The following is a 13,559-nucleotide window of genomic DNA, read 5'->3' on the forward strand; positions in this document are numbered from 1 at the left end:
GTTAGAATGAGTGGGGTCGAATTCGATCTAAGGAGAGGTTGTAAGGCTGAAATGTAATAAATGCACTTGCCATAATATTCATATTTACCGATATTTATAGTGTACGACACCGTATGAGAAGACTCCACATGCCATCATCTGGACGTCTGTGTTAGATGATCAAGCGGTTGATAATTTGATTCTCTCATATGGACCGGGTCAGTCGAGTCAGGTCGGGTGACCCGACCCAGGAGTGTACATGCGAATCCAGTCCTTTGCTGCAAATCTCATAAAAATATAATGGCAATTTGGTCCTTTTTACCCTGCTGATGTACACTGCATACGTACTGTATATCAATTTTAGAGGAAAAAATAAAAAGAAAAAATGTCTACAAGAAGAGGACATACCACGAAAAATTCTAGTTCGGACCGGGCTCGATCGAACCTAAATCAATCATAGCGAGTACAAATATAATTGTCGTGTAATTAGTGTGCAACTAAGAGAACAATACACTTACTTTGTGATCGATTTAGTTCGATCAGACTTGATACGATTAAAATTGTTTTGACATATCACAATGTTAAAATACAAGAAGAAAAAATTACAATATATATAGAGTTTATTTACAAGTATGGCGATTGAGGTTATCATTTCCACCATTAATTATTATTTTTTTCTAAAACAACAATAATTTTTTCTTAATATCGTATCCCATCTTCTCCAAATTTGGGTTTACCGCGAACTGCAACATCGGCGGTGGCCCACATGCCATGGATAGGGTGGTTTCCGACGACTCTGAGTTTGGGATATGTTGTCTCAACATGCTCTCAGTGACGAATCCCAAACTGTATTTCCAACCTTCCTTTATACTCTCTTGAATCACGTACCATACTTTGACCTTATCCGAGTATTTCTCTGCCCATGCATCAAGCTCGTCTTTCAGCAAAATATCATCCTCTGTCCGATTCGCGTATACCAAGTACATTTTCGTATCATCTTCCGGGTCCTTCAAGATCGCTTGCATCACCTGATAAATCGGTGTGATTCCCATCCCTCCAGTGATCATGGCTAGTTTCTTGGAAAATTTTTGTTTCCCATGCATGACGAAGTACCATTTTCCTTTGTAATCCATGTGGCCCAACGGTCCTTTCACGTCCACTGAAGAACCCAGTTCCAAAGAGTCAAGATACTGCGACATTAACCCACTATTGGGGAATTTTGGGTGAACCCCTTTAAAGTAATTTCGACCACCAGCTCAAAGTATCCCACAGTGTCGACGGTGCTCGACAGTGTGTAAGGTCGCATGTAGAGCTTATCATCAATGGTGGCACAAAGGAAAATATTTTTCCCAATGGTTAATCCTAGAACTTGGTCTTCGTTCGGCAATGCGAATCGGAACAATCTCACGTCATGGGACAGTGAAGTTTTGGCAATAAGTTTGCATGGGATCTTCTCACGCGGCACAAGGGCGACGCACCTCCTCGTCGTCATCGGCGAAACTTCTTTGATAGGCGCCAAGTGCAGATTACTACTCTGGCCATGCACCGAGTTATTCGGGGAGGAATCTATGGAGGCGTAACCAGTAGTGATCAGCTCACCAATTCTGTAGTCCTCAAGCATCTTCTTGACTTTGTCGAAGTGTATGGCGTCGAATTCCTCCGTGCAATCGGTGCCAGCATTGATGAGGATACTGTCAGTGCTGCCGGGATGGTCTTTGAGGAAGCGGGTGCAGTCATAGACATGGCCGTGCACGATGATCCACGCAGAATCGGGGGAATTATGCTTTTAACCTCGGAGATGGAGAACGTTTTCGAGGTGGTGTTCATGAACAGGGAGGAGACAATCTTCTTTAAGGCTTGGTTCTCGTTGAAGTATTTCCCGAGGTGGCGCTCCTTCGCCATCCATCCGCTAGATTGATTGTCAAGCTAAGTTGGCTGCTCGAAGACGATCTGATTTCTCCCTTGTGTGGCTTGCACACATTGGTTTTTACTCAGAACCAGCAGTTGTTCATCATCCCCTGTAAAAGTTAAATTTTTATTATAATTCTAATCATACTTATCTAATTACTAGAGAATAAAAATTATATATAATTTAGTTTCGAAATAGGAAACTTCATTGGTATGGCAAATTAAAGAAACATGAGTGCATTGAATGAGTGGGGTCGAATTCGATCTAAGGAGAGCTTATAAGACTGAAATGTAATAAATACACTTGCCATAATATTCATATTACCGATATTTATAGTGTACGACACCGTATGAGAAGACTCCACGTGGCATCATCTGGACGTCTGTGTCAGATGATCAAGTGGCTGATAACCGGGTCAGTCGAGTGACCCGACCCGCGAGTGTACACGCAAATCCAGTCCTTTGCTGCAAATCTTATAAAAATATAAGGGCAATTTGGTCCTTTTTACCTTGTTGATGTACCCTCCATACGTACTATATATCAATACGTAATATATATCAATTTTAGCAGAAAAAAATAAAAAGAAAAAATATCCACAAGAAGTGGACATACCACGAAAAATTCTAGTTCGGACCGGGCTCGATCGAACCTAAACCAATCATATCAAGTACAAATATAATTGTCGTGTAATTAGTGTGCAACTAAGAGAAAGTGACCAATCACATAATAAGTATAATGCACTTACTTTGTGATTGATTTAGTTCGACCAGACTTGATTCCATTAAACTTTTTTTGACATATCACAATGTTGAAATACAAGAAGAGAAAATTACAATATATATAGAGTTTATTTACAAGTATGGCGATCAAGGTTATGATTTCCACCATTAATTATTATTTTTTTCTAAAACACCAATAATTTTTCCTTAATATCGTATCCCATCTTCTCCAAATTTGGGTTTACCGCGAACTGCAACATCGGCGGTGGCCCACATACCAAGGCTAGGGTGGTTTCCGACGACTCTGAGTCTGGGATATGTTGTCTCAACACGCTCTCAGTGACGAATCCCAAACTGTATTTCCAACCTTCCTTTATACTCTCTTGAATGACATACCATACTTTGACTTTATCTGGGTATTTCTCTGCCCATGCATCAAGCTCGTCTTTCAGCAAAATATCATCCTCCGTCCGATTCGCGTACACCAAGTACATTTTTATATCATCTTCCGGGTCCTTCAAGATAGCTTGCATCACTTGATAAATCGGTGTGATTCCCGTCCCTCCGGCGATCATGGCTAGTTTCTTGGCAAATTTTTGTTTCCCATGCACGGCGAAGTACCCTTTTCCTTTGTAATCAATGTGGCCCAACGGTCCTTTGATGTCCACTAAAGAACCCAATTCCAGAGAATCAAGATACTGCGACATTAGCCCACCATTGGGGAATTTTGGGTGAACCCCTTTAAAGTAAATTTTCACCACCAGCTCAAAGTATCCCACAGTGTCGACGGTGCTCGACGGTGTGTAAGGTCGCATGCAGAGCTTATCATCAATGGTGGCGCAAAGGAAAATGTGTTTCCCAACGGGTAATCCCAGAACTTGGTCTTCGTTCGGCAATGCGAATCGGAACAATCTCATGTTGTGGGAGAGTGAAGTTTTGGCAATAAGTTTGCATGGGATCTTCTCATGCAGCACAAGGGCGACGCTCCTCATCGTCGTCGGCGAAACTTCTTTGATCGGCGCCAAGTGCAGATTACTACTCGGACCATGCACCGAGTTATTCAAGGAGGAGTCCGTGGAGGCGTAGCCAGTAGTGATCAGCTCACCAATTCTGTAGTCCTCAAGCATCTTCTTGGCTTTGTCAGAGTGTATGGCGTTGAATTCCTCTGTGCAATCGGTGCCAGCATTGATGAGGATACTGTCAGTGCCGCCGGGATGGTCTTTGAGGAAGCGGGTGCAGTCGTAGACATGGCCGTGGACGATGATCCACGCAGAATCGGGGGAATTGTGCTTTTTAACCTCGGAGATGGAGAACGTTTTTGATGTGGCGTTCATGAACGGGGAGGAGACACTCTTCTTTAAGGTTTGGTTGTCGTTGGAGGATTTCTCGAGGTGGCGCTCCTTCGCCATCCATCCGCCGGATTGATTGCCGGGCTGAGTTGGGTGCTCGAAGACAATCCCAATTTCTCCCTTGTGTGGCTTGCACACGTTGGTTTTTACTCGGAACCAGCAATTGTTCATCATCCCCTGTAAAAGTTAAATTTTTATTATAATTCTAATCATACTTATCTAATTACTAGAGAATAAAAATCATATATAATTTAGTTTTGAAATAGGAAACTTCATTAGTATGGTATATTAAAGAAACATCAGTGCATTGAAAAAACTCCAGGTCATTGGTTCTTACAACAAAGGTTCAGAAGATAATTTTTATGTGGCACGTGACTCCACATGGTCGGTAAATAATATATATATAATCCATGTTAATTATTCTCATTAATCTATTTTTTATAATTAATCCACTAATTAATTCAAGAATTATACGTATTTGGACCAAAATACAATTACATATATATATACACATAAACATACCATGACATTCCAGATGAGCTTCTCGGGCTGTGTGTTGAGCGTCTCATCCCACGCTCGGACCGCAATCTCCTTGGCCCCGAGCAGGTCGAGCACCTCCACCTCCAGTGACCACAAGCACCAACACCAGTATTTGCCGTACTTGTTAGGCTTGTCGGGGATGTCCAGCGAACACACATGCCATGTTTCTCCACCATCCAACGTCACCTCTACTCTCGTCACTTTCTTACCGCCCCCTATTTATTCACGTAAATTTCCATGAATTAGTAATAATTCACGTCGATAATTGTACTCATGATCGGGGTTTGAAAGATCGGAGAGTCAAAAATGGAAGTTTATTGTCCACGGCCAGTCTTTTATGGGAAACTCATTAAGATACTACATCGTACATAGGTGTAATTAAAACAAAAAGACCTAAGATGCTGGAACTCTATATTATACTCAAGAAACCTAATATGATTCCACTCACTAGTTGTTCAAGTAAATTATCAACAATAGTGGTTAAAGTTAAAATTTTATAAATAAATTTAAAAATTTTGTGGGGATTTCTCTTACTTTATATTGATTAAGGATAATTACATTCTTCTCTCCTGAAATTTAGTGTAATTACATATAGACCACCTATTATTTGAAAAAAAAAATTACATCTAGCACCCCTGAAATTTGTTTCCATATAACAAATTAGTCCCTTTCGTTGGTCAAAATTCACAAATTTGCTAATATTAACAAAAAAATTGAAAAAAACATCTATATTTACCCCGCTTGATTTATTACTAACTTATTACAGGTCAAATAAATCTTTTTACAATCAAATTACCCTCATACGCTTTCACGCGTTGGTGCGTATGAGGAGGTATATCTTCACTGTTACAAGGGCAGTTTAGTATGAAAGAAATTGTTTGACCTACAATAAGTCATTAATAAATCAATCGATAGTATATATCAATTTTCATTCCAATTTTCTGTTAATATTAGCAAATTCAGTAAATTTTGACTAACGAAGAGACTAACTTGTTAGACGGAAGCAAACATTAGGGGTGCTAGATGTAGTTTCGCATACCATAAAGAATTTACGTATAATTACATTGAACCTTAAGAGAGAGGAGTTGTAATTATTCCTATTAATTAAATGTCTTATTAATATATGTCTATAAATTGCTTTGGAGAATGTAATCATGTGCGAGACAGTGTGTTTAGAGGGAACAAAAAAAACAAAGTTACTTTTATAGGGCATGACAACATTAATGAGGGTTGGGAGAGAGAAATAGTTGTCTCTAGCAAAGGTTGGTTTGGCGAAAATGAATACTTATTATGGAAGGAATGCTGTCTAGATCCAAACAATTTGCAATGCTCGATGATGATATCATTCAGCAGACGATGTACCTAGAACAATCTCGTCCGTCCACAACCTAGGAATTAGCATTAAATGATGGCCGTTGATGATAATGGTTTTAGTTTTACTAGATCTATATCTATAACATATATAAAAGTGGGCAAAAACAAAATTTTCGTCCTATAATTTTGACACGAATTTTATTTTTTTATCCTTTAATTTTGAAAATATTAGATTTAGTCTCGTATTTATCAATTTTGTGTAAATTCAGTTCTTTAGCGTAGTTTAAGACTCTTTTGCCCTTCAAATGATAAAGTTTAATAGTCCATCATAATGCTCTTAAAAGGCCCAACATGCTTCTAAAATAAAATTAAATCTTCATAAATTCATACCTTCTATGTGAGCATTAGTTATGAAATGCGAAATGAGTGAAGATGGACTAAATTTGCTTTTTAAAAAGCTGTGCGTGGAGTAAAATTGTCCAAAATTGGGTCAGAGGACTAAAATACACATTTTTTAAAATTAGAGGACTAAAACTAAAATATTTAAACTTAAAGAATTAAAATTAATAGCAGGTATATTTAAGAGACTAAACAAATAATTTTTCCTATAAGAGCGTGAATCTTTCATGTGATTATTCCCCATTGTGAAAAGATATTCATACCCTTACTTAAGTAATTTTTATAATAATAAATAAAAATGAATTATAAAAATATAAAACTCTATTAAAAGAAGACTGTTTAAGAGTTCTAATAAAAAATTGAATAATCATATGTCTATGCAATTAATTTGTTAGAAGATATTTAACTTTAAAAATATTATTTTACAAAGCCACGATATAAGTTAAAATGAATAGTATCGAAATAATATATAAAATAATAAACTTCAAAACTCTATAATATATAATGAAAAGAATAAATATCATAAAATTTTAAATAAAAATGATAAATCTTAATAAATTGGAAATGCTTTAAAAAAATTTAACATGGATGACTTCTTACTAATTGATTTTATTTTAATAATGGTAGTGGAATTTTTTTTGAGATTATAATTTCATGTAATTTTAATTTTTACCATAATATACCGAAGATAAAATAATATTACTAAGTGCAACTTATGATTAAATATATAATAGTGAAAATATCTCTTGAGTGTTTATTATTATTATGAGAAGATATTCGTATCCTTATTTATATTTTTCTTTCCAATAATAAATTAGAGGGATAATTATATTTATACTTTCTGATTTATGCCGTGTTTACATAAACTATCCCTACATTTTGCATAATTACCCCTAACAACCAAAGAATAAGGGTACTTGTGTAATAATGTTGATATTTTTGGGAGCTATATGTGCAATTTTTATAAAAAAAGTGATTGAAATAATTTTGACATTTCTAGTGGTGTATGTGTAATTATCAAAGCGACGTGGGTGGTCTCCAAATAAATTTTAATGTTAATTTGCTAGAAATAATTTAAATTTTGTTTTTAAAAAATATTGATTTTTTGGGTAACTATAAAATTTAAAAAATAAATAGTATGTGTAAAATGCAAATATATATTAATCCAAACTTCAAAAAATAAAAAAATTAATAAGAATAAATATTAGAAAATTCCAAATAAAAATCGTCAATTTCATTATAGAAATTCTAAATTGAGTGACTTCAAACTAATTGATTTTACTTTTGATAATAGTGATGGGGAAATCCTAATTTGACAAAAATACCCTTGATGAGGGGCATTTCTGTAATCTACCTATACAAGATTCGCACCCCATTGAAGTGGGTCGGATAGAACCTGTCCTGCTAATCGAAGACCCGACATGATAGTAGTCGTCCGATCAGAGATGCTAACATCCAGATTATGACGCGTGGCCCAACCCACCTTACACACTTAAAAATATAAATATCGTAATGCGTCATTTATTGAGGTAATTGTTGTCTATTTACTTTCGACTTACTATCTCAGCTCGCACATTTACCTCAATCAACTCTAACTTGAGCGTCAGAGATTCATTGTCGAGGACGCACCCGACGAGGCTCACATTCGTGCTTTCATCCTCAGGACCCAATCACTAAATCGCGTGAGGATACGTGGCCTTGTTCGATCAACAATCGTGATCGCATATTTCGAGTTCGACGAAATAGTATTAGATAATTCTTTTTAGATTGTACTTTTTCTCTTTTTTTTTTTTCCTCATAATAAAAGTGTGTAAACATTACAATTTATAAAGAGTGATAAAATACAATTATAGGATCTCACGTTTAACAAAAATAAATTAAATATTAACAATAAAAAATATCCACAAATAAAAGCACTAATCTTTATATTTTAAGTTGAAATTATGTATGAAATCTCGCATTATATAATTTTCAATATTAGATAATGTTGTATGCACATAAATTCAAAATGAAGTTTTTTAAAAACATAAAAAGTTATTAAATAAGAAATATATATATATAATGCCAATTAAATTTATACGAATTAATAAATAAAAAAATTACACTAAAAATATGGAGTTAAAAATGCAGAAAATAACATTTTATGCAATAATATTTTAAATTTAGAAGTTAACGAAGAATGTAAACAATATTTTGACAAACTTTAAAAATTGATCGTAAAATATAATTAGAATAATTATAAGACATCTCAATACAAGTTAATATATGGATATGTCTAAATAGATTATTTTTTTATAAAGAGTATCAATAACTAATTAGTTTAAAATCATTTCATGTTAATAATAAAATAAAATATTTCACAAAAATAATATAGCAAACACAAAATAAAATTACATGGAGGAGATAGAAAATAGACATTAAAAATAAAACATGATCAATTTCATTAAATTAGAATTTCTTATCAGAAATCGAAAATACGGGACTCTGTTAATCTTATTTTAAATTATATTTTTCTTTTGTACGTATTCGAATATGTTCTAAATATATAAAAATCATGTATTAAACATAATAATTATATAGACGAAATGTAAAAATTCAATTTTAAGGGATAAATATTTTATTTAATATTATCAATTAAATTTAGAAGTGCATTGCAATTAATAATAAATTAAATGGTTTCCTCATCAACTAATAGATAAAATTAATAACAAATTAATGATTCAATAATGCATAAATATAAATAAAATTATGAGTTTAATATCTTTATTAATAACTAATAAATTTTATAATCACATCTAAAAATATATTTTTATACGTGATACTTCTTATTTAATTATTATAAAAAGAGTAATAATTCAGGACTAATATTGCAGAAAAATGCAAGCAACCCCCTTGTGATATTGCAAATGAGCAAATTACTCCCTTATGAAAAAATAAATAGCAATTTATCTCCCTATATTTTTTAAAAACAACAATTTTCCCTCCTATATTTTTTAAAATGAAGCAATTTACCTCTTTATAAGAAGATAAATTACTATATTTTTTTCATAAAAAAGTAACGTGCTCATTTTCAATATCAAATGAGAATAAATTGCTATTAATAGCTGACCAGAATAGGCATATCCCCGCAAGGTGTAAGACCTCTGAGAGGTCGAGGAATTGATGGGCAATATTTCTTCATGACACGGCGTCGTAATGACGGAGTTGATGTTCAACTCGTTGATGATGTAATCAGGCTTGTACCACCAAGCTGCTTGCATGCCAATGCCAACGCCATTGTCAGGACACAAGACAAAAACATCATCAGCTTTCATTGTGATAAAGTAAATTACATATATACCCTCCTAATCTCTTGATTATGTCATCCTAAATTCCACAATTAAATTATTATTATTATTGCATTTAATTGCAAACTTTTTACCCAATCAAATTTAGTCAAATTAAACTTATCACACTTGTCGTATAATTGACTATTTTTTTTAACTGTATTTTTATTACACTTATTACATAATTAATTTAGATTCGAAAAAACTGAATCCAAAAGTTGAAATTAATTTCTCCTACAAATTATAGGATATTTTATGTCAATTCTTGTTTTTTTTTGGATAAAGGCAATTTTGGTCCCCTAATTTCAGGCCATTCTCGTTTTAGTCCCCTAAGTTACTAGGGTTTCATTTTGGTCCCGTAAAATTGAAAAAATCTTAATTTTGGTACAAATTTGATTGGAAAGTTGAGTTGCTCGTCGGAAAAAGTCACATGCCAGGCATGTGACTTTTTAAATTGGGGCTTGCATTGTGATTGGTCATTCTAAAAGGCTTAAAGGCAATTTTTGTCCCCTAATTTTAGGCCATTCTCATTTTCGTCCCTTAACTTCAGGCCATATTTTCACCACATCATCTTTTTCAGTCAATCACAATGCAAGCTCCAATTAAAAAGTCGCATGCCTGGCATGTGACTTTTTTCGACGAGTGACTCAACTTTCCGACCAAATTTGTACCAAAATTGAGATTTTTTCAGTTTTACAGGACGAAAATGGAACTCTAGTAACTTAGGGGACTAAAATGAGAATGATCTAAAATTAGGGGACGAAAATTGCCTTTAAATCTTTTTTTTTTTTCTCGGTCAAACATGCACATTCCAAATGTGAGAGGTATATCAGTATACACTATAAATATGTTGAAATTTTAAACTTAATTAATAAAATCTTTATGTTTCTTAATATAGAATTTTGGATAATTATGGAAAGAAAATTATTGTTGGACTTCATATTGTCGAATCAAATGATCATTTTTTGTCGTATAACTGATTCTGCTGTCCTTTAGTTATATACTAATTTAAGTGGACCAAATCCTAGAATTTGCTTCCCATATTTGGACTATGTGTGTGAAAATATTTAGTAAAAAAGCTCTAAAAATAAAAAAATAATTTGAAAACAGAGATAATTTTTGTAAATATAGATGTGTTCATCGTACCTTCAGCGTTGGCTAGTTCCGCATCAACGTGGGATGGAAGAACCCTGTTGTCCTTGTAATGATAATAACTGTCGGACTCCTGTGTAGTAACGATTATACGGTTCAACCATTTCACCATTCTCCCGCCGATGCAACCCGGAATTATCACTCTCACCGGAAACCCATGATCCGGCGTCAATCTCTCGCCATTCTGCATGTAAGCCAGTATGATGTCCCTGGCCGGATCCATGGCTATTTCCTTCTTCACGCTCGTCCCATATTTCGAGCCGCCGCCGCCGGGCAAATCTTCCGCCCCTTCGAAACACACGTTGAGTGCGCCCTTTTTCTTGCCCATAATCCCACATCGCTTAAGAATAGCGCGTAGTGGCACCCCCCGCCACACGGAGGTGGAAATCCCGGCGGCGCCCCAGTTGAAACCGATGGTTTGTTTCACCATGTTTTGTTCTTTGCGGCGGTTTCCGGCGCAAACGAGCGTGACGGGGAATTCTCTGCTTGGGAACTCGGTTTCCAGTTGGTGCATGGTGAACCGCATGGATCTTTTGACGAGACCGGTGACTTCAACCGTACATTTTTCGTAGACCGCCTTGGGAACTGGCCCGTGGTTGCGGACGTAGTGGAGGGGGACCGGGGTGATGAAACCGTGGTGCATGAGGCGGGGGAGCGGCGGCTCAGCGTTGAAGGGGTGTTTTCCGGTGAGCCGAACCATGGAAGGGTTGCGCTCCACCCAGTTGTCGGCGGTGGCCTCGTCCCTCAAGTCGAGAACCGATGGTTCTAAATCGGCGTTGGATTTCTTAATAGCCAAGGAGTAATCATTTTCGTCATCATCGTCCTCATCGCTGGAGGAGTAATCAAATCTGGCATTGCCAATATTCATATTGCGCTTGTTGGGGAAAGTGACGTCGGCGGATGGAGGGAAGCTGCAGCCACGAACCGGGGAGTCGGACCGGTGGTCGGATGTCGGACTGGGTTTGAATGGGAGGGAGACGCCCTGGAATCCCGGTTCTTGGCGACCAAATTGCCGGTTCTCAATAGAAGCCGCCATGGTGGTCGATGGAGGAGAGGGAAGAGAAGGGAAGGAAGCTTCTTTGCTTTCTCTTCAGACGAACATTTTTGTAGTTTATAGTTATTTACTTTGCTTTGTTTGAGACGAGGTTGGGGAGTTTATATAGCTAGAGCCGGTTGACGACTATATATTCCTCTCGAAAAAAATATTGTCCAAACCTTGAGGCAGAAGACCCCACCCCCACCCCCATCCCCCACCCACTCAATTTTAATTAATACTAATACAAATCCATTAATTATGTGCCTATTCACCAAATCAAATATATTTAGAACAAAATTAAAGGTGGGTGCAATTAAGACCAATGAATAGGTGTGAAAAAGAAGAGGGGCATGCAGCAGCATATGTATTAGTGCAGTCAGAAGTGGCGCATGGGACTCCCAACAGCCAAATCCCATTCGAAACCAGTACATGGATCGGAGGCGGGGGGGGGGGCGGGGGCGGGCTTCGGCTTCTTACTACCTACGTACGTATAGACAGACAGACAGACAGATGGGGAGCGCAGCCAAACTCACATGATGGAAAACAAAAACCATGCAGTGAGGCTAAGGGTAAACTAAAATAGAAAGGGTCAGAATTCACAACTGGGGGCGGCTAATTGAAGCCGATGAGGGTTATGGAGACAATGGCCTCTTCGTGATTCTTTGAGTCACCTTGGTTTCTGCAGCTCCTACCGCTATATCCCCTTCTTTTTTTTTTTTGTCCCCATTTCTATACGTATAATTCAGTATATTACGTTCTCCGTGTACGTATATTACTGTTAATGTCACTACATGTGTGTTCTAATAATTTAACAGATATATAACACGAATTACATATACAAGAAAATACTTTTGATCATCAGCACATTAATTTGAGTACGATTGATTACAATTTTTCACTGAATGAAAGATCGTATTTGTGACATGGGATTTTGTTCTTAGATTGGATTGTACGGGTATATTTGCTGTATTCGCAAATAGTAATAGTTTCATTATGATATAGATATCTGTCAAACGCGTTTTAATTTAAAGCACAATATTTATATAATGTTGACAGGTAAATATGACGCATAAAATCAAGAAATTAATTAGGTGCATGTATATGTATGGAAGCAAATGTTGATGTCCTTCGGCAGGACAAAAATTTTGTCAAATTGTGAAAGTGAATGATATCCATAGAGAAAAGGAAACTCACTGTCGTTTCTTTCTGTCAACACGATTGAAACCATTTAGTATCCTCTCTCCTTACATTTTCCGATGAGACCACCCTCATTTTTAATTAATTTTATTTATTTATTTATTCTCATTCACAACCATTTAAATTTAAATAGAAAAAGTGCAAGTAATCCCCTTTGATGTCGCAAATGAGCAAATTACCCTCTTATGAAAAAATAGTGATTTACCTCTCTGTATTTTTAAAATACAACAATTTACCTCCTTGTATTTTTTAAAATAAAACAATTTACCTTCCTGCATAAGAAGGTAAATTGTTTCATTTAAAAAAGTATAAAGGGATAAATTACTATATTTTTTTTACAAGGGGATAACGTGCTCATTTTTAATATCAAGAGGGTAAATTGCTATTCACCCTATTTAAATATATACATATATGAACACTTTAGTAGCTAAAATTGGCTTTTTGGTAGAAATAAAAAAAATAAAAAGGAAAAGAAATGGATGGAAGATATTTGCAGTTATATCTATTTGGGGATTTTGTCCCTATTTTAACTTCAAACAAGTAAGAAAAACAGACAAGAACCACAACTTGCATCAGTTTCTGAGTAGCCTTTGGTTTCAATCTTCCTCATGTTTATTTATTACCTATCACCCCCCCCCC

General features: G+C 35.7%; 1 protein-coding gene and 1 pseudogene across 1 annotated transcript; both read right to left on the reverse strand.

The window, feature by feature from the left end:
• On the reverse strand, positions 657–1,994 carry LOC105171133 (annotated as a pseudogene).
• LOC105171134 (nitrate reductase [NADH] 2-like) lies at positions 2,793–11,927 on the reverse strand. Its single transcript, XM_011092160.2, has 4 exons — positions 10,682–11,927; positions 9,319–9,459; positions 4,479–4,711; positions 2,793–4,133 (listed from the first exon to the last, which is right to left on the reverse strand). Exons 1-4 carry the CDS (start codon positions 11,721–11,723, stop codon positions 2,793–2,795), a joined length of 2,757 nt encoding a protein of 918 aa, XP_011090462.1. The 5' UTR covers positions 11,724–11,927.

The sequence above is a fragment of the Sesamum indicum genome, linkage group LG9 (assembly GCF_000512975.1).
Source record: "Sesamum indicum cultivar Zhongzhi No. 13 linkage group LG9, S_indicum_v1.0, whole genome shotgun sequence".
Classification (NCBI taxonomy): Eukaryota; Viridiplantae; Streptophyta; class Magnoliopsida; order Lamiales; family Pedaliaceae; genus Sesamum; species Sesamum indicum.